Source organism: Littorina saxatilis, linkage group LG4 (genome assembly GCF_037325665.1).
Source record: "Littorina saxatilis isolate snail1 linkage group LG4, US_GU_Lsax_2.0, whole genome shotgun sequence".
Classification (NCBI taxonomy): Eukaryota; Metazoa; Mollusca; class Gastropoda; order Littorinimorpha; family Littorinidae; genus Littorina; species Littorina saxatilis.
Window position 1 is genome coordinate 44,130,045 of NC_090248.1, and position 22,652 is coordinate 44,152,696.

The window sequence follows — 22,652 nt, forward strand, 5'->3', positions numbered from 1 at the left end:
TTTTGATTTGGTTGGTTTTATTGTTTGCATCTACACAGATTGTGCAAAATGTAGAATGATATTCGATGTACATTCACAATGGATAGATTCATTGCAGAATTACTCTACAACATTCACCGAGCTTAAATTACTTCTCTGGTCATGTTAACATTAGTCTGTGACATTTATAAATTACAGTGGAACCCCCATTTTAAAACCTTCAAAACTCTGAGAAAATCAGGTCTGAAAAAGGAGGGAGTTTTAAAACTGATTTACAGATATTATGAACAGAAATTTAGAAAAATCAAGGAAGAAGTCTTAAATTGGGGGGGGTCTTAAAAGGGGGGTTCCACTGTATAATAATTGGCAGTCCAAAACTAACAGTCTGCAGTATTTTGTCAGTGTTGTTCAAAGGAGTAGTACTTTTTAGCCAATGGTACATAAAGCCCTGTTTATTGAGGGAACCTCCAAGAACCCGACATAAATCATTAAGATCAAAACAATTTTATTACAGCGGTACCTGCAAATCAGTGGACCCTTCAATGGGAGGACACCTCCCTTAGCAAGGACAATTGAATAAAATTTAAAAAGAAAAAAAAAACCTCAGCGAGGACTTCGTCTTGGAGAGAGACAGACAGTTTGAACGCGTTGGTAGCGGTGATCAGATTGCACATGGGCTGATCAGTGTCTAAGTGAAGGAAATACCTTGTGATGTGAAGAAATGAAGACGGCATACTTATACAAACATGAGACTAACCTGTGCGCAATGAAAGAAAGACTCGCTATTGGAAATCCAATAACGCGAACCAAGCAAACTGTGAAAAAAACAAAAAAACAAAAAAAAACCAAGGACACCTTTTGTTGTCCCTCTATTATCTCGACCAAAATATACCTGTCATGACAGGTCACCTGCAATGTAGGGACACTGTTGGCTGGTCCCAAAGGTGTCCTTTCATCACAGGTACCACTGTATGGCATCCACTTCAATGGATTGCCTCAAGATCAAAACTTATCATCAGCACACTTGAAGAAAAAACTGATGTGCAATTTACAGTAATGTGATTTAGTACATAGCCCTGTCATCTTTGGCAGTGTGAAAGCACTATGGTGTGAATAAAACAACTCCAAGTCTAAGCCAGTCAACATCCCAACAGCACTTTCTTCAAGTAATTAACGATAACAATAAAAACACTTTATTGTCCATTAAAATGGAAAATTGTCGTAAACACTAATACATGTAGCTGCTAGTCTGCTGGGTATTTTCGTGTTTTTATAACCCACAAACTCTGAATAATGTTTTTATAACCCACAAACAATACAAGATCTTTACCGTGCGCACTTGGTCTTTTGCTTGCTTGTACACTAACAGGTCTGCACATCAGTTGACCTGGGAAATCGAAAAATCTCGACCCTTAAGCCTCTTATTAATTGGGTGAAGTCGACTATGAGAAGTATGTTTGGCGAAGTTGACCGCACAGAGCTTTAGCACCGAGTTTTTGGTAAAAAGACTTCGCGAAGTGTTGGCGAAGTTGACTTCGGGCTCAATTCAGGACCGCCTCTAGCCCACCACACACGACCGAGATTGGAACCCGCAACCTTCCATATGGGAGGCCGGCGTCTTATCCACTAGGCCATTGCGCTCAGGATATAGTCCACAAATGGTTCCACCTAAGGGTGAAAGTTTTTTCCCTCAAACTTAGCCTAACCACAAGCACTGTTAGCTGCAAGCTCCACAGCGCTTGTAAAATAATCTGTCCAGTCCACCCAGCTTTGACAACTTGGCGGGGGACGGCGATTCTACTAGTCTATAGCTAGATCTAGTCCAAGAATTGTTTCATCAGCGAAAGTTCTAGTTCGTGAAAGCCCCCCTCCCCTTCTAACTTAGCCTAGCCATGAGCAAGGTAAGCTACACGATCCATAGTACTCGTTACATAATCTGTCCAGTACACCGTGCTTTCAGGGCTGAAGATCGGGGAGACATTCAACCAGTCTTGATGTAGACCAGAACTAGTTTCACCATCAAAAGTTTTTTCCTGTTCGACCTTGGACTTAGCTACAAGCTTGAAAAGTGAACTCCAGCGAACAATGGGAAACTCCAGTGGACACTCAGCTAGGCTGGATCTAGTCAAGAAATGTCTCCACTAGCATAAGACATTTTCCCTAGCAAGTTAACCACGCTTCATTCTACTAGTCTAGCTAGATACAGTCCAGAAATGGTTCCACCAGCAAAAAGAAGTTTTTTTCTTCTCCACCTTACAAGTTAACCGCGGGTGTGGAAAGTGAAGTCCAATGGACAATCACACTTCATTCTACTAGTCTATTTAAATCTAGTCCAGAAATGGTTCCACCAGCAAATAGAAGTTTTTTTTTCACCTTACAAGTTAACCGCGGGCGTGGAAAGTGAAGTCCAATGGACAATCTCGCTTCATTCTACTAAATCTAGTCCAGAAAATAGAAGTTCTTTTTTTGACTTACAAGTTAACCATGGGCGTGGAAAATGAAGTCCAGTGGGCAATCAGGCCTCATTTTAATATTCTAGCTATAGAACTAGCCCAAAAAATCAGGCTTCATTCTAACAATCTAGCTAGAAATAGCCAAGAAAATCAGGCTTCATTCTAACAACCTAGCTAGAACTAGCCCAGAAATGGGTTACTCCACAAGCGAAAGTTCTTTTCTGCCCTAACCACGAGCATGGAAAGTGAAGTCGAGTGGGCAGTCAGGCTTCATGAGTGTCTCCCACCTCTGTCCCATGGTGCCGCCATGCCACTGCACGTGAAACTTCTGCACCAGTCGGGCTGTCACCGCCTGAAGGTCCTGTTCCGCGATTCGACGACCTAGCAAGTAAGAGAGAAGCAGGTAGAAGTGGTAACGATAGGGACACTTGAAGGCTTAAAAGGTTGGTTGCTTATTATTGTTTATCGTCTCTTCAGCAATGAATGCTACTCGAGACTGACGCTAGGCTTAAAAGGCACAGTCCTTCTCGTGTGAACAATTTGACTGAACGTCGTAGATCTGGATAGGCTTTTAAGTGAGATAAGACCATCTCTCATTTGGACACATGCCAAATTTCAACAGCGTGGATGATACAGGGTCATCCTCAAAAATTGTAACAACCTTCCGGACAGCAAGTCTAACTCAAGTACTTCCAAGCTGATGCAGAAACAGATGGTATTAAACACATAGGATGATTCAAGTATGAACTATGCACGTGATGTTTTAAATTCTTTAGGTCAGATTGTTAATTGATGTCATTTATATTTTACACACACACACACGACCACACACATACCATACAAAAAGTAAAACACACACACACACACACACACACACGAATTCCTGTACCTGGACACATCCTCGGCCCATGACCGAAAGGGATGAAACGATAAGGATGATTGGTCAGATCTGACGACGACTCTCCTCCCACATTGGCACTGATTGGCTGCCCGGAGCCCTGCCCATTGCTAGACTCCTCCCTCTGGGCCTCAAGCTCCTCCCTCGTGTGACGTAACCACCTCTCGGGGTGAAACGTGTCAGGGTCAGGAAAGTAGTTGGAGTCGCGGTGAGCCACGAAATTGTTGATCTTCAGGCATGTCTGCGTAAAATCAGATGACAAATGTTAGTTTAATAGACGAATTCCGAAAAAAAACTCTGGCTCTGAAAGGGTGAATACACTTGTTTTTTCTGGGACAAATAATTCACGAGCCAATCACAAGCGATGGGTGTGTCGGAAACACGCGGATAAGGAGCACTTATGGATTTATTTGTCTAAAAGCAAGGGTATTCGCTCTTTCACAACCCATACAAACCCAACAGGGTTATTTCAGAACATCGGCTATTGCCGTCAGTCGAAAAATACTTAGAAATGTTAAGCTTGAGAAAATGACAAACGCGTATGCAGACATGAATTTGCCTTTCAAGGAGAGAGGAATACACGCAAGCACTCACATAAAGGAATACACAAGCAAATTGATCAGTTAAAACGAGGGTCTTTTGATGAAATCAAAAGGCTTATTATCTAGTGATAAGCTAAGCTTTTTTCTCCAGTAATTTCAGGCTGTTTATGTGTCACGGAAAGAACAAACGACACACACACGAACGCACGCACGCACGCAAACACATGCGCACCCCCCCCCCCCCCCACACGGACTGAAAATCATCACGATCATGAGGTGGAGGAGGGAAATGTTAAATCCCAGTTATACATTGTAGTTGTATATACCAAAAGAAGAGGCCATGGCATGAAGGCTACATGAACATTTAGTTCAAACAAAATATGTCACCCACCCCTTCGGGAAGCAGGTAGTCACCGACGGTCATATCAGCTGGACACACTCGCGATATCTCCAAGGTAACGGGGAATAACCTGGAATAGAGGAATTCCAGAAATAACTCTGCCGGATTTATTGTGAAAGAGTGAATACTCTTTCAAATTTCGAGGCAAGCTTTCCCGCATGACATATTAGGGCCAATCACTAGCGACTGGTATGTCTCCACGCGTGCTCCTTGTCCGGAGACACACCAAGGTTTAAACTTTATCTTAATTTTAGTGGAAAAATCTTTTTATACACGAACACACACACACGCACACACACACACACAACCGCGAGCACGCACACACCCATACACCAGCACGCACACACACACACACACACACTCGCATGCACGCACGCATGCACACACACACACACACATACACACACACACACACACACACACACACACACACACAGATACTGTCATACAAGCACCCACACACAAACACACATCACACACAGACACACCCAGAGACACGCACTCACATACAAGCACACACACAAACAAATACACACGCGCACAGACACACAGGCAGGCACGCACACATGCAAACATACACACACACACACACATAATTAGGAAAAAGACATCAGCTGTCTTGACGAATTTGCCTGAACGTCTCCTTACCTGAGCGTCTCCTTGATGCAAGCTTTGAGATACGTCATCTTGTTGATGGCGTCATTGGTGAGGGGTTCGTCCAGTGACGACAGTGAGTTGACCTCATCGCGGAGACGGTCCTGCTGGGTGGGGTTGGTTGCCAGGCAGTACAGAATGCTCAGCACTGTGGGGGCAGTCTGCACAACACACACTCACATTAATATAAAATGAATGTTTCTATTATTACGGATTTTGAAAATGGTTTCCGGATAATTTTTCGAATTTTGACCCCCCAAAACAGGGGGAAAGTTTCAAAGACGTGTAGATCTCCTGCATTTCTTTGCATAGAATGGTTCTGGTAATCATCAGAGATTCACTGATAATTGGTGAAATCGCTAAAGCCTAGAGCTTTTACGATCACGACGACATACTGTATTTTCTTTGACGCTGACGAACCGCCATTTCTCTTTGATGCTGAAAAACACCATTCCCTTTTTGCGCTGACAATAAAGACACCATTTTTCTTCAGCGCTGACAAAATATCATTTTTCTGTGACTCTGTCAAAACTTCATTTTTCTTTGACGCTGGCAGCCCACCATTTTTCTTTCACGCTGACGAAACACCATTTTTCTCTGACGCTGACAGCCCATCATTTTTCTTTGACGCTGACAAAACACCATCTCTCTTTGACGCAGACAGCCCACCGTGTTTTTGTGACCCTGACGAAATACCATTTTTCTTTGACGCTGAAAGCCCACCATTTTTCTTTTACGCTGACAAAACACCATTTTTCTTTGACGATGACGAAACATCAATGTTTTAAAAGACATCCTACCGTATATAACGGTGTCACATAAAAATTCTGTCTCTTTCTTCTGCATCTCTCCCAAGGAAGTGACATCGAATTACGTCGGCGCAAGATCACCGCCAGGCTGTCCATGTATCGGTATAGTATGTCATTAAGCTGAACTGATATTTCGTTGGCTTACCGAAGGCAGCCCGTCAGTCATGACGGACAGGACGAGGGTGACGATATCCTTACTGTTGAGTACGGAGCTGGCCTGCAAGCCACGCAGGAAGCGGAACTCGTGGTCCTGCAGGGTGTGCCGCTCCTCTGCCGCCTTCAGTCTGCCCAGGGCTTCCTCCACCATCTTCTGACACTCGCTGCCAAAAACAGAAATCCGACTTTTGAACCTTAAAATTCAGTAAGTCCTGAAGAAGCCCACATGGGCGAAAATTTGACATATTTGTGTGTGTGCTGTCCTTGTATAAGTGAGTACAGAATTCTGTTTTGTTTTTCAACTTTGTTCATCTTCGGGAAAATCTACTAGGAGATTCAGTGTTCACACAAGGAATGGTTGATTTCCTGATGTGAAGTTTCATTCTTCTTCTTCTTCTTCGTTCATGGGCTGAAGCTCCCAATTTCACTCATGTTTTGCACGAGTGGGTTTTTACGTTTATAACCGTTTTTACCCTACCATTCAGGCAGCCATATACGCCGATTTAGGGGGATGCATGCTTAGAATGTTCGTGTTTCTATAACCCACCAAACTCTGACATGAATTACAGGAGGTTTTACGAGCGTATTTGGTCGTGTGCTTGCGTGTTCACACGAAGGGGGCTAAGACACTAACAGGTCTTCACATAAGTTGACCTGGGAGATCGGAAAAATCTCCACCCTTAACCCACTAGGCGCGGCCGGGATTGAACACTCGACCTTCCGCTTGGGAGGTGGGCGTTTTATCCACTCGACCAATATGCCCGTCAAAAAAGTGTCATCCATTTCACTACCCCTCACCTTGTCAAATATTCCTCGGCCTTCACAAGGTTCTTCCACTTGGGTGTGGGCATAAAGCGATACCATGGCAACGCGTAGCGCAGAAGCCCCGCCTCTCTCATGATGGCTGTCTGCGCCTCGATCCACTTTTCTGCCTTCTCTGAGTTGGTCGTAAAGAAATTCTTTCGCTCCTCCATGGCGATGTTTGCTGAATCTGGAGAATAAAAGGATCGAGGTGAAGTCGTCAGTTGAAAGACATCATCGGCGGAATGCTTTTAAAGTACTTACAAAAACAGCAGTGATGATAGTTAATATTTGCCCCTCTTAGATTTCGTGAAAATGTTTGGAGAAATTACTCCGCTAAAGGCACACATACACGCACACGCATACCCAGTAGTGTAAATGTAATAAGGAGAGAGTCTCAAACTAATGGCAAAGGCCTGGGGCCCGGTAGCTCAGTCACTGGACTTGTGATCCTAGGGTCACGGGTTCAAATCCGGGCCGGAACCGACACGGGTCAACTTTATGTGCAGACTCAGAGACGGTATCCATGTCCCACCCCCGTGTCACCACTGGGGCACATAAAAGACCTCGGTCATTCTGCCATAAGTGCAGGTGGCTGATTACACCTAAACATCCACACACCTGGGTAGCGCGACTCAGTTGCTGCTAGCTTTCCACTTGGAGGGAGCGACCCGAAGTTCCCAGCGATGGGACAATAACAGTGATGAAAATGAAAAGTAAAAGAAAAAATCAACAGAAAATCCGAAAAGGCAAGTCTGAAATGAGAGACATTTTGAAATCGGGGGTGCCATTATACTCACTTTCCAGGTTCCACTTCGCCACGTCCATGGTGAGGTCCTTGATGTGGTGGTCGCTGTCTGTGACGTCATCCAGGTGGTTGACGAAGTCCTTGGCTACGTCATCCACAAGGGGGAGGTAAGCCGCCACCTCCTTGGGTCGCATCATCAGCTGGTGAACGCCACTCCTCATGCGGTACCACTCGTTGCCGTTACTGCGATGACCACAAAAAAAACGTAAGAGCATTTCTAACTTACTGGCCCGAATACATGAACGCTTTGATAGATGGATTTGTAGGAAACACAAAAACCAACAGTGGGATTCTCGAACTGAGACGTAGACATAAAGGTACAAAACCCGACAAAAAGTATCACCCCATGTACATGAGAAGAAATTCTCATTCAAAACGAGTGTTTTTTTAATTGTTTTTATTTTGTTGTGTTTTTTTTACAACGAAATGGCTTTAGTTGTAGCAAAGTAACACAGGCATGTGTCTCCAAGTTTGGGCAACTTGCGGCAACATCTCCAGTTAAAGACACCACTGAGAGCTGTGAATGTGACGTCACATACGGAATAACTTAACTGTGCACCTCGGTGTTCTTTAATCACAATATCCGCCAACTAATTAAACTAAGACGTCTCTTCTTAATCAATGGACCTTTACATGTTCTTGTAGACCTGTTCGTGTCTTGGTTGCTCTCTTCCAAAGTAAAATCTCTGACGTCAAACTTACTCCTAAGGTCACCACCAGGCTGTGCATTTATCGGTATCGAATCTGATTAATTTTGTGATATCACCTCCACTGTCTTGTCAAGTTGATCGTCACTGAGTAAGTTTACCCACACTACCCTTCATCATAAGCTCAACTCACGTGTTTCCCAGACCGGGAGAGTGCTGAAAGTGCTCACGGAAGAGCTGTGTGGTTTCCACCAGCGGTTCGATCAGCGGCCATTTTCCTTCTTGGCGGTACACGTCCTTGACATGCTCAGGGTCAAAGACGTGCACGCGCGTCTTTCCCGCCACTTTCTCGCTCACCAGGCCGCCATATTTGTGATAGTGGTCCGTTAGGATGTCCTTCATACCGTCGATCCCTGGGGTTCCTGTTGGGACAAATTGATGGTTCGACTTTATCAGTGTATTACAAGGCACAGCGTTTTAGTTTTACATGGGATATGGCCATCCCTCGACTTCGACACATGTATACCAAAAATGAATTCCCTGACTGCTTTTTGTTGGGCAAATTGATGGTTTGACAGGGCCGGACTACCGGGGGGGTTATGGGGGTTGCGCAACCCCCCCCCCCCCCCACCCCCCCTAGCCTAAACATATACCTCACTTGTTTAAAACATTTTTTATTATTGTTTATTTTACTGATGCCGTTTCATGCAAGGAGCGACCATTTTCCTATCTCAGAATATAACCTACCCATCAGCTTCAGGGGGCTTCAGGACCACCACTGGCAACCCCCCCTCCTCTTAGCCTAGTCCGGCCCTGTTTGAATTACGTTTATTTAAAGGCACACTCCGTCCAGTCAGTGAAAACAGATCGGCTCACCATTCTCACAGATCTGGCAAGAGTTTTAGTTTTACATGGGATCTGGCGGCCATCCTTCCACTTGGACACGTACCTAAAATCAACACCCTGACTGCTTCCTAGTGAGGACTGAGTAAGGATGTTTGAAGAATTAAATTCTGAAAATTTCACCGATAGCTTTTACAAAATGAATTCATTAAAAAAAAAAGCTCACCCAATCTGTACTTGAGCATGGATCCAACGTAGGGCAGTCCGCTAGGTCCAGGGATGTCGTCCAGATTCTTCTTACCATGACCGCCATCCACGCTGCGACCGGTCGCCCCTTCCCCCTGGTCGTCTTTGGTCGCAGGGGCAGCCGCAGGGGCTTGCGTGGATTTGAACCTTCTGTCGATGGAGGTCGCGGAGTGTCGCTGTTGAAGAAGGGTCCGCATCCGCTGCAGTGTTTTGGTTGGTTTCGACATCTCTGACCGGGTTGATGCCTTACCTCAGTGACCTGTGACTGTTGGGAAAAAATTCAATATGATTTAAGTTCGTTCTCTCAGTTGCGCTTCTGGGTTCAAACTTCACGAAGAATGTTTACAGTTGTAATTTGAATATCTGGTATCGGCGTTGTTTTTGTTTTTTTTAATGTTTTTAACGGATTGATGGTCTAGTCAGACCTGTGATAGTTTGGAAGGAATTCAAGTGACTAGACCTGTGATAGTTTGGAAGGAATTCAAGTTATCTTCTCCGCTGTATTTCTGAGAGTCTGGTCGATCAAATTCAAAGCCTCTTTAACACAAGATTGCCCGCGATAGCCCGCTGACTTGCAGTACACCGCTCAACTTTCCACCTGAAAATGCTTGTGTGAAAAGAAACGACCGCCAACTGACTGTTTTCCTTAAGGGCAGATTATATCTGCGCAGTTTCAGCGGCACAGCCACAGATGACGCACTGCATATTATTGATGCTGCGATAGGGATTATGATCGACGAGTACTTGGCCTGTTTTCCTTTCACGCAACGTGTAGCGGGCTGGGATAATCTGCAGTGCGTCGTCTGTCCTGCTGAAGTTACATAGGTGAGCGCCGGGCCTTACTTCAACCCGAAAGCAAAACTGAGACCTGACTATAGGGGTTTAACGTCCTCTGAGGTAACCAGGACCTATATATGGGACATCGACTGAGACCTGCCCGATCTGAAAGCGGACAAACACTCAAGTCCTTAATGGCTCAAAACCGTAGGACTTTTAATATTAATTTTAACCTGCCCGATCAAGCGAATTTGTAACCAACTCGGGTGAGCGAGCCTTCATTGTCGGAACAGGCCCTGTTACAGGGGGCCAAGTGTGCGCCTTTCATCCACAAAGTGGGCAACTACAAGTCTTTTGTTTTCTTTTCCTTCTTTTATTTTCTGAACGTTGACAATAAAATAGAACTCTAACTCCACTACGGAAGCTACAGAATATGAATCACTGAAGTTTACTTACCACTGATATATATATATCTCGTCTGAAGCTGGATATATCCAAAGAAATATGACAAAAAAGCACTTCAAATCGGTGTCAGAGAGCAAGCGAACAACAACGTAGTACGGGATGATGGCTGACAATCGCCGCGAGGTCACGCTTCGCTGCATCTCTTCAAAGTACCGTAAAGTACCTTGTAAGCGCCCAGTCAGTATCGAGTGAGCGCCCACCCCCCACTTTACACCATTGAAATCAGGGAAAATAAAAATTCCGCACTTGATCTGCTAGTTTTGTGAATGATTTTCCTTTCTTGCAAACCCTATCACGTCACAGTGTCTGCACGCCTTGGATCTAAACGCCTGCAAGTCAATGATTACAAGATGCCGCGGATCAAATCGTACATCGTTGCATTTAAGCTGTCAGCTCTTGACAATTTGGATAATAATGCCAATGGAAATGTGTCGCAAACAGCAAGTGAGTTTGGGGTTGATAGAAAAAGGATACGAGAATGGCGAGAGAATCGCGATACCCTGTTACGTCACCAGGCCGGATGAAGGAAAAGAAGAAGCGAAAGTTACATGGCGGTCGAGACGTCAAATCAGATCAGAAGATCTCTCTTTATTCCCCCCTCTGCTTCTTTCTCTCTGTAAAGGTGTAGGGCTAGTTATTTTTCGGTAACTTACCCAACAACCAAAATCACTTACCCAACAACGGGCCTGAATCCTCGATAGCTCACAGGTTGATGAGTTAGACTTTGAGGGAACTACTTTAGCGATTGAAAAGTTCCGAACGCTCCAATGTACGAAATATACATCTCCAGACCAAACAATACAAACATACTGCATTTAAACTGGCAACTACAGGCTTGAACACATTAATCTCCATATAAAATCTATGAGTTTGGTTGTTTTCTAAATCCAAATCTAACGATCAGTGCAGAGAAACTCGCTTTAGATCTCTTATGAGTGCACGCAAACTCCCAAGGCAAGTAACTCTCGTACGACAAGAGTAGTTCCCCTTCCAAATTTTCTGAACTGAGTTGCTTGGACAAGAGACTGCAATCCGACGGTTAGTTTTTGACAATATTTCATTTTATAAACAGATCACACGCAACCAAATGCACACATCGCATCAATTTAAAGAACATACAGCGGTTTCATACACTATTTTGCCCCAGAAAACGGAACTTCATACAGTTTTTAACGTTGGAACACGGGTGCAAAAGTTCGTCTGCTTGTCCCATTCGAAGAAAGAACATTTCCTAAGCGATACCAAAACAGGACCATAACACACACTATCTGCCTTTACTGGCACAGCAGAATAACAACATAACTGTGTACTTGATTTTAGTCCAAAACAGGGAAACTGACAAGAAGTGTTAACATAATTGATTGATTTTCCCTGAACTATACAACCGCGCATTATTCAATCGCCAGCGCAGGTAGACTGGTTGAGTGATTTGGATTCGATCAAACTTTCGCACAAAAACTCCTCTTTTCTTTGAATAACTGAAGAACGGAGGAATAAAGAGGTTACATACCTCGTCTCAGTGATTATTAAAAATAATGGTCTCAGTTCGCGGTCATGAAAAAGCTCGCTGAAGCTCGCATTTTTCATGATCCGCTAACTTCGACCATTATTTTTGATAATCACTGAGACTCGGCATGTAACCTCTACTTCTCTTGTTATGGGCCGGAGGCCTAACAAATAAAATTTCCGACTTCCGACTTCTCTCTCTCTCTCTCTCTCTCTCTCTCTCTCTCTCTCTCTCTCTCTCTCTCAGTCTCAGTCTCTCTCTCTCTCTCTCACTCTCTCTCTCTCAGTCACCCCCTCTGATCTCTCGATCTCTGATCTCTCTCTCTCTCTCTCTCTCTCTCTCTGATCTCTCTCTCTCTCTCTCTGATCTCTCTCTCTGGTCTCTCTCTCTGATTTCTCTCTCTCTCTCTCTCTCTCTGTCACGATCTAGTGACATAGACCAAGAAAGTGTCACTCGGTGGGGTGCCTTCTCTTGGTCAATTGTGACAGAAAGCGCCTGTGCGTGAGTCGGGGCTATACGGCAGAGTTTTGCTGACAGCGCAGAGCAGGGAGATTGTGCCGCACGGATTTTTCGGGGGTGTTTCTGCTTGCGAGGCAGAATTGTGGATAGCTGAACTTGATATGTGACAAGGTTAGTCACGTGTTTTTGTCAAGGTTGTCTGTCAGAGACATGATAACTGGACACTTGACAGTCAGCGGCAAGAGGAGAAGGATCGGTGTTTTTTCGTCCATAGAGTTTGATGGTTTTCATCACGTCTAGATATTTTCTTCTATCTACGTGCCGTTTCTGCTAGCACAGATAGGGCTCTATTGGAACTTCAACTCCACACACGGCTGATTCCTTGACGAGGTGTGGGAGCTTGAGTACTTCTATGACCCCGAGAGCTATGCCAGCGGGAGTGTCAAAACTTCTGGTAGCGTCTCGCATGCTGGACAGGTCAACGGAGAGAGGTCAGACTAATATCAGCAAACTCTCCTCGAGTCATAAGGGGCATGAGAAGGATACTCATGTAAATAAAACCATGGGCAGACCGGACTCATCAGCCATGGCAGGCAACCGGTCTAGGAGAGGGACACTCTGAATTCAAACCATGGGCAGACCGGACTCATCAGCCATGGCAGGCAACCGGTCTAGGAGAAGGACACTCCGAATTCAAACCACCCCCCAACGAAGTCGGAGCGATGCTGACTGTGTTTCCGGACACAGTGTGGGAACCTAAACTAAGTTCTTGGGAGACGAGCTCGCACGCCACCACTATGGATTATGCCTCAGATTCAGACAGATATTTCGATATGGTGTCGTTCCCGTGGACCTTTGCCAGGCGGGAACGGTGCCGGACCCTCAGCCTCAAGGGGGTCCACCTCAGCGACTGGCGGCTCTGTTGACTCGGGAACCAGGGGAAGACAGAGTAGAGCGACTGGTCGAACTCAACATCCAGCGACAGCCATCAGGGTTGTGCAGTGGAATGCAGAAGGCGTCCAGAGAAAGAAACCAGAGCTACAGGCTTTTCTGAGAGACAACAACATCGACATTATCTGCATCCAGGAGACCCACCTGAAAGAAGACCGCAGATTCTTCGTCAGAGGTTATGACACCTTCCGACGGGACCGGCCGACCGGACACAAGGGTGGAGTCCTCACCCTAGTCCGACACAACATCCCGGCAGCTATGACGGCACAGACGGCAGACGGCGACCTTGAGTACATCACCATCAAGACCTTCCTGCAGGGAGAAGAACTCTCCATCACCAACGTCTATAGCCCACCTACCACCAAGCTGGACCTCCACACCATCCAGCTCCCAAACGAGAAACATCTCATCGTTGGCGACTTCAACGGCCACTCCCCAGCATGGGGCTACGACAGTACTGACGCAAGAGGAGAAGACATACAGGACTGGATGACCGACAACCAGCTCATCCTTATCAACCAGCCAGATGACAAGCCATCCTACTACTCCAGAGCTTGGAAGAAAAGCTCAACCCCTGACCTTGCCATAGCCACAGAAGAGGTAGAAAAAAGGACCACCAGAACTGTCAACGACCAACTGGGAGGAAGTGACCACTTACCCATCACCCTCTCCATTGCTGACATGCAGACCATCCTGGAGTACCACAGAAAGAAAGCCAGCTGGAACTTCAAGAAAGCCAAATGGACCAAGTACCAGCTCCACGCAGAAAGCCTTCGCAACATCACCTTCACGGAGGACATCAACCACAACGTAAAAGAGCTGACACAGACCATCCTAGCGGCTGCCAGGAAGTCCATCCCCCGTGGCTTCAGGAAGGACTACAAACCTTACTGGAGTCAAAGGCTGGCCTGCCTGCACCAGCGACTTTCAGAAGCCAGAGAAAGCATGGAGCAGTCCCCATCCGCTGAAACAACGACCATGCACAACCAACTGAAGGAGGATTTCAACAAGACCAAGACACAAGAACTGCAACAAAGCTGGCAGGAAATCACCTCCACCATTGGCCTCGATTCAGACACAGGGAAACTCTGGCGTCTCACCAAAATTCTAAACGAAGACAGCATGGCCACGCGGGGACCTACAGTACTAGAAGACAGCGGAACCTTCCACACTGGAAAAAGAGCAGCAAATCTCCTTGCCGACGTCTTTGAGACCGAGAGCACCATCAAAGTCCCACCCCAAAGAAAGAAGGAAGTTGCAGAACAACTTGAAACCAGACTCCGACAGCAGAGAAATGCAGCCCCACCAATGACCTCAGATCTTACCATGGCAGAGCTCGTCGATGCGATCAAAAGACTCAAGTGCAAGAAAGCGCCCGGAAAGGATGGAGTCTGCAACGAGATGATCAAGCACCTCGGGCCTGCTGCCAGAACTAAGCTCCTTGAGCTCTTGAACCAGTCGTGGAGATCCGGAGTCTTCCCCTCAGCATGGAAAGAGGCCATCATCATACCCATCCTGAAGAAGGACAAGAACCGCAAGCAAAAGACAAGCTACAGACCAATCAGTCTACTCAGCTGCCTCGGCAAGACCCTCGAGCGCATGATCAACAAGAGGCTGATGTGGCACCTGGAAACCAACAACCTGATCACCAATGAACAGTCTGCCTTCAGGAAGAACAGGAGTACTGAAGACCAGCTGATCTACCTCACCCAATCAATAGAGAATGCCTTCCAGGAGAAGAAGAAAGTCATTGCCACCTTCATTGACCTCTCCAAGGCCTTCGACAAGGTGTGATGGCAGGAATCGCTGGACGAATGTTCAACTGGATCAAGAGCTTCCTGTGCCACAGAACCGCGAGAGTCAAGCTTGACGGCAACCTGAGCTACGCTGTGAAGATCAGGGAAGGAGTCCCCCAGGGAGGAGTAATATCCCCCACCCTCTTCGTCGTCTTCATCAACGACATCACCAACAGTCTGTCCAGACACATCTCCAAAGCCCTACACGCCGATGACCTTGCGATGTGGAGCGCTGCCGAGTCCACCGCAACCACCAAAGTCCGGATGCAGGAGGCCCTCAACATCACCTCTAAGTGGGCGACAGACTGGTGTGTCACCGTGAACAGCCTCAAGACCGTAGCCACCTGCTTCTCCCTCTCCAATTCCAAAGAGACCCTCCAACTGACCATCAACAACCAGGCAATACCACAGGAAGACACCCCTACCTACCTAGGTATCAAGCTAGACAAGAAGCTCACCTGGAACCCACACATCAAAGAGGCGGAGAAGAGGGCTACGAGAAGACTCTCCATCATGAAGAAACTGGCTGGCACAAAGTGGGGAGCCAGCAGCAACATCCTCAGACAGGTGTATACGGGACACGTCCGCCCTGTGATGGAGTATGGAGCTGCAGCCTGGGCCACAGCTGCGAAGAGCAACACCAGCCGGCTCAACAAAGTGCAGAACGCAAGCATGCGCATCATCACAGGGGGACTGAAAACAACGCCCATACACGCCCTTGAAGCCACCACCAGACTCCCTTCCCTGGACCACCGACGAGAAGAGAAGGTCATCGTGCAGTACGAGAAGCTGCAACGACTCCCCTCTCACCCAGCACACCAGCACACCCAACAGCTGACGAAGAACAGGCTGAAAAGAAGCAGTTTCAACCATCTGGCCAAGCAGCTAGAGAGAACCCAAACCAGCTTCCTACCACGCACCCCTGAAGAACAAGAGCCCCTCAAAGACGCTGAAGAGTGGAACAGCCAGCTCAGCAAGGTGCTCTTTGTTACTGACATGCCAGGAGTGACCAGCAAGAGAGAGCAGCAGGACGCAGTCCTCAAGAACCTCACGCTGGAGATGATGCACCAGGACTACAACGCCTCAGTATGGACTCACATCTACACTGACGGGTCCTCAGATGGTGCCATCAAAAACGGAGGAAGCGGGATCCTGGTACGCTACCCAGACGGACACACCCTTTCAAGATCCCTGCCTGCCGGAGAGCTGTCATCCAACTACCGGGCAGAACTCACCGCTCTCAGAGAAGCAGTTAGCCTGGTCAGCGAACACCCACCCTCTCACGCCGTCTTCCTGACCGACTGCAGATCCGCCGTCCAAAGCCTGCAGTCGCCCAAAGAGCAGCTGGAACGAGACACCCAGCGTCTTCTTTGTACTCTCTCCCAGAGCACAAACGTCGCTGTCCAGTGGATCCCTGCTCACTGTGGCCTCTCAGGGAACGAGGAAGCGGACAGACTGGCCAAGACTGGCAGCCATCTGGAGCAGACAAGACCAACAGTCTCTTACAGTGAAGCCAAAACCCTGGTGAAAAGACACTACCAAACCACCTGGAATGCCCAACACAGCCTGCCATCTGATGATCAGATGCCCAACTTACAGCGCCATCAGCAGACCATCCTCTTCCGCCTACGGACTGGACACTGTCGACTGCGTGCCCACATGCACCGCCTTGGTCTGTCGCACACACCGAACTGCCTGTGCGAAACAGGCCCACAGACCCCGGAGCACATCCTGCAGACCTGCCCGCTCCACCAGGAAGCCAGAACAGATCACTGGCCACAAGGTGCCACACTGCAGGAGCAACTCTGGGGCACCAAAGACTCCCTGATCCTGACCACTAGCTTTATTCAAGCTACAAAACTTGAAGTCTGACCTGAGGCCAAAAATCCTGGAACGCCGAAGAAGAAGAAGGAACTTCAACGAGATACCACCTGCTCACAGTTACATGTTTGCTGAGGACGAGTCGTCAATTTCTCTTCGCCGTGTGGGGAACACTCTGTTTCACCGCATAAAGTAGTCGGCAAGAGGTTGGATGTTGTGTCACTGTTGACGAACAGAGGCCATTCCAGGGAGGAAGCGGGTTTTGCTTCCATGAGAGTGCTACATTCATAGGCTGTTTGAGGTAATAAATCATTATTTAACGCTGTTGACGAGTCTGTGTTTGTGGAATGAAATACTCTCTGTTGTTCTTTCCAGGTTAGCGCATAATTTGCTCTCTGTGACGCTAAAATACTAATCTGTACCGGTATATGGTTTTTGCAGATAGGGAGAGAAGGACGGAAAACGGCTGTTTTGTTGTTGTGAAAAGTCCATTTGACGAGTCTGTGTTTGTGGAATGAAATACTCTCTGTTGTTCTTTCCAGGTTAGCGCATAATTTGCTCTCTGTGACGCTAAAATACTAATCTGTACCGGTATATGGTTTTTGCAGATAGGGAGAGAAGGACGGAAAACGGCTGTTTTGTTGTTGTGAAAAGTCCATTTGTGCAGGCCCACGTGCTCGATGAGATATGTAAAGATGACATGTTTAAAGGTGGAGGGTGAGGGGTAGCTGACATGTTTAGTGCACCGATGCTTTCTGTTTGCAGCCTTCCTATCTTCTGTACGGCTGCCTTTTGCGGGACACTGCTAGCTGCAGACGTGGTAACCGGGACCGGACATAACCAGCAAACCGGCTAACCAGCGAACCGGCTAACCAGCTAACCAGCGAACCGGCTAACCAGCTAACCAGCGACTGGGTGCGGCGCCTGATGCCTCCACAGTTCCCTGCTTCGTCACCACGCTAACCAGCACTTCATTCGACGGAGCAGTTGTGGAGGCTAAAAAGACTAATTACAGGCCGTCCACCCAGTGGCCAAAGAAAGCTAAGTGCACCATGTCTTATGCACCCCGTTGTCCACCGTTGTCATTTTTCCTGTCTGTGATTATATTCGAGTAGTGACAACGTGGGGTGTGTGACACCTGCATTAATTAGCACTTTTGAGCAGAACAGTCGTATTTTCTTATCTTTACACGGGATCAGCGTGTTACTATAATTTTCTATATTCTAACTGGCATTTTGTCAGTGACCACGGGTCTTTTACGTTTTGTGAACGTAAAAGAACATAGTTTGAGTGAAGTCTCGAGGGAGGTGGCGAGTTTTTACATAAACAGGCGTCTGAAACTTATACTTTTGTTGTCTCTATTTAATTGTATGACTGCGAGAGTGGGTCGTGGTGTGGTTAGTTAGTTAGAAGTAACTAACCGTTTCATAATCACCTTAAGTGATATATTGAAACGTGACACTCTCTCTCTCTCTCTCTCTTTCTGCCGAAAACAGTCTTTGGCCAAGTAAAATAGACTGCTGCCCATATCCAGAAGACGTACCCCTTGTTCAAGGGAAACAGAGACACAGTGCGGCCGACAGCGGCACCTCTGCAGACAAGACAGTCGCGGGCGAAAACTACATTTAGTCAAGCTCAGTCGAACTCACAGAATGAAACTGAACGCATTGCATTTTTTCCGCAAGACCGTAGCATCGTCTGTCCACCGCTCGTGGCTCCCGCAGTGGGGCACTGCGGTTATGAAATTAAACGCCCCTCCTGTTTTTGGAACCGCAGGAGCTTTCTAGTTTGCTGTTAGGTAGATTTTTGGTTCCTCTTTCCTGTCATGCTCTCTTTTTCTTCATGAATTCTTTTCTTTTTTCTGCCTTCTTGCTCATTCACCTGTATTTTTTTTCCAAAAATCTCTTCTCTTGCCGCTTGTCTCGCGATTCATGTATAGTTTAATCTGTTAGTGTTCTGATGTAAGTCCAGCAGTAGATAGGTTAAGCCTATTTTAACATACTGGAAACTGGTAATCTTCCAGTAGGTATTAATTTAGTTTTACTAAAGCCTGCTGGGACACAAGTAATGGGTTAGTGCATTTGTAAACAGGAATCGCTTGACAAGTGGCCCCCTTCATCCCCCCCTTCCTCGTCCTGATATGGCTCTGCGTAGTCGGCTGGACGTTAAGCAACAAATAAACAAACAAACAAACCGCTCGTGGCAAAGGCAGTAAAATTGACAATCCAGAAAAGCGCGGTAGCGGTTGCGCTGAGGAGGATAGCACGCTTTTCTATATCTCTATTCTTTTTAACTCTCTGAACGTGTTTTTAATCCAAACATATCATATCTATATGTTTTTGGAATCAGGAACGGACAAGGAATAAGATACAATTGTTTTTAAATCGATTTCGGAAATTTAATTTTAATCATAATTTTTATATTTTTAATTTTCAGAGGTTGTTTTTAATCCAAATATAACATAATTATATGTTTTTGGAATCATAAAGTGATAAAGAATACGATAAACGTAATTTTGGATCTTTTTATAAAAAATATAATTTTAATTACAATTTTCAGATTTTTAATGACCAAAGTCATTAATTAATTTTTAAGCCTCCAAGCTGAAATGCAATACCAAAGTCCGGCCTTCGTCGAAGATTGCTTGGCCAAAATTTCAATCAATTTGATTGAAAAATGAGGGTGTGACAGTGCTGCCTCAACTTTTACAAAATGCCGGATATGACGTCATCAAAGACATTTATCGAAAAACTGAAAAACAAGGTCTGGGGATATCATACCCAGGTTCTCTCATGTCAAATTTCATAAAGATCGGTCTAGTAGTTTACTCTGAATCGCTCTCTCCACACACACACACACACACACACACACACACACACACACACACACACACACCACGACCCTCGTCTCGATTCCCCCCTCTATGTTAAAACATTTAGTCAAAACTTGACTAAATGTAACAAGTCGCGTAAGGCGAAATTACTACAGTTAGTCAAGGATATCTATGATTTAGTCAAGCTGTGGCGTGGTAGCGGTTGCGCTGTGCTTCAAAGCACGCTTTACTGTTCCTCTCTTCGTTTTAACTTTCTGAGCGTGTTTTTAATCCAAACATATCATATCTATATGTTTTCGGAATCAGGAACAGACAAGGAATAAGATGAAATAGTTTTTAAAACGATTTAGGAAATTTAATTTTAATCATAATTTTTATATTTTTAATTTTCAGAGCTTGTTTTTAATCTAATTATAACATATTTATATGTTTTTGGAATCAGAAAATGATGAAGAATAAAATGAACGTAAATTTGGATCGTTTTATAAAAAAAATATTTTTTTTACAATTTTCAGATTTTTAATGACCAAAGTCATTAATTAATTTTTAAGCCACCAAGCTGAAATGCAATACCGAAGTCCGGCCTTCGTCGAAGATTGCTTGGCCGAAATTTCAATCAATTTGATTGAAAAACGAGGGTGTGACAGTGCCGCCTCAACTTTTACAAGAAGCCGGATATGACGTCATCAAAGACATTTATCGAAAAAAGAAAAAAACGTCCGGGGATATCATTCCCAGGAGCTCTCATGTCAAATTTCATAAAGATCGGTCCAGTAGTTTAGTCTGAATCGCTCCACACACACACACACACACACACACACACACACACACACACACACACACACACACCACGACCCTCGTCTCAATTCCCCCTCTATGTTAAAATATTTAGTCAAAACTTGACTAAATGTAAAAAGGATGCGACGACATTTGTCTCCCTAAGCTCTTCTAATGACAATACGAACAAGAAAAACAATGGAAGATGAAACAAGTCGCGTAAGGCGAAATTACTACATTTAGTCAAGCTGTGGAACTCACAGAATGAAACTGAACGCACTGCATTTTTTCACAATGACCGTAGTCCGCCGCTTGTGCAAAACGGAGTGAAACTGACGAGCCTGTTCAGCGCGGTAGTGGTTTCGCTGTGCTGCATGGCACGCTTTTCTGTACCTCTCTTCGTTTTAACTTTCTGAGCGTGTTTTTAATCCAAACACATCATATCTATATGTTTTTGGAATCAGGAACAGACAAGGAATAAGATGAAATTATTTTTAAATCGATTTCGGAAATTTAATTTTGATCATAATTTTTATAGTTTTAATTTTCAGAGCTTGTTTTTAATCCAAATATAACATATTTATATGTTTTTGGAATCAGGAAATGATGTAGAATAAGATGAACGTAAATTTGGATCGTTTTATATAAAAAAAAATATTACAATTTTCAGATTTTTAATGACCAAAGTCATTAATTAATTTTTAAGCCACCAAGCTGAAATGCAATACCAAAGTCCGGCCTTCGTCGAAGATTGCTTTACAAAAATTTCAATCAATTTGATTGAAAAATGAGGGTGTGACATTGCCGCCTCAACTTTTACAAAAAGCCGGATATGACGTCATCAAAGACATTTATCGAAAAAAGAAAAAAACGTCCGGGGATATCATTCCCAGGAACTCTCATGTCAAATTTCATAAAGATCGGTCCAGTAGTTTGGTCTGAATCGCTCTACACACGCACAGACACACACACACACACACACACACACACACCACGACCCTCGTCTCGATTCCCCCTCTGTGACGTTAAAACATTTAGTCAAAACTTGACTAAATGTAAAAAGAAAGAAGATATGATTACGAAGTGATCAAAGATCACATTTCTCTTACTGAAAACTGCTCGTGCATAGGGTGTAGTACCTAGTAAGCGCCCACCCCCTACTTTGGGTCTGAATTGGTGCACAGGGGGGGGGGGGGGGGTGGGCGCTTACAAGGTACTTTACGGTATGTCTCTGCACACACATACGCCACCACCCTCGTCTCGATTCCCGGTCTATGTTAAAACATTTAGTCAAAACGTGACTAAATGTAAAAACCACAAACACCATAGCTTCGAAAGAGAGCTAGGAACCTATCCAACCTGAGGAAAAGACAAGGATATGGAAGTTGTTTAAAAAAAATATGGTCAGATTATTAAGAAAACATCGTTACTAATCCAACATGTTGTTTATGATAGGCCGTATTCTTCTTTGAGGGAGGGCCATTAAAAACATATCCTTTCATTCGTGCATAATATACTAAAAATAGAACATTCAGATCCAACGTTTGAATTAAAAACTTCTATGAATGTTGGTCCGTGTGATAGGACTGATTTCAGCTTTTTTTATAGCCGCTGTAAGGTTCCGCCCATGCTAAGTTTGGCATTGTGACTTTACCCCAATATGCCAAGTTTGAGCTAGGCTATTTTCACTTTATGAGCATGATTTATGTCTGAACACACACACACACACACTCACACACACACGAAACCACCACCACCAAAAAATCCAACGGCAACAGAAACAAAACAGACCCAAAAAAGTTCAGTGAAAATAACCTTTCTCACAAACGGCCAGAAATGTGTGCAACGGAGAAAAATAAAAGTACCTGTAACTTTTCCCGACAGCTGTCTGAACGTCAGAGAGTGTTCACTGAAGCAATGCTTGCAAGGCATAGAACACTCACGCAACCGCCCCAAGCGATCAGGGACTGAGTTAAAATCGTGTCCAAATCACAAAGCGCAAACCATAACTGACGTCATCCAGTAAAGGG

At 45.3% G+C, this 22,652-nt stretch overlaps 1 protein-coding gene across 2 annotated transcripts; it reads right to left on the reverse strand.

The window, feature by feature from the left end:
- LOC138964842 (probable cytochrome P450 CYP44) lies at positions 1-22,637 on the reverse strand. 2 transcript variants are annotated; one of them, XM_070336888.1, is made up of 10 exons: positions 22,488-22,637; positions 9,217-9,501; positions 8,341-8,569; positions 7,493-7,683; positions 6,690-6,882; positions 5,881-6,055; positions 4,921-5,087; positions 4,264-4,342; positions 3,322-3,571; positions 1-2,813 (listed from the first exon to the last, which is right to left on the reverse strand). In XM_070336888.1, exons 2-10 carry the CDS (start codon positions 9,461-9,463, stop codon positions 2,659-2,661), a joined length of 1,686 nt encoding a protein of 561 aa, XP_070192989.1. In that variant the 5' UTR covers positions 9,464-9,501; positions 22,488-22,637; the 3' UTR covers positions 1-2,658. The 2 variants fall into 2 exon arrangements, with proteins under 2 accessions (XP_070192989.1, XP_070192990.1); XM_070336889.1 differs by lacking the exon at positions 22,488-22,637 and adding an exon at positions 10,470-10,676.
- Positions 22,638-22,652: the final 15 nt, after the last annotated feature.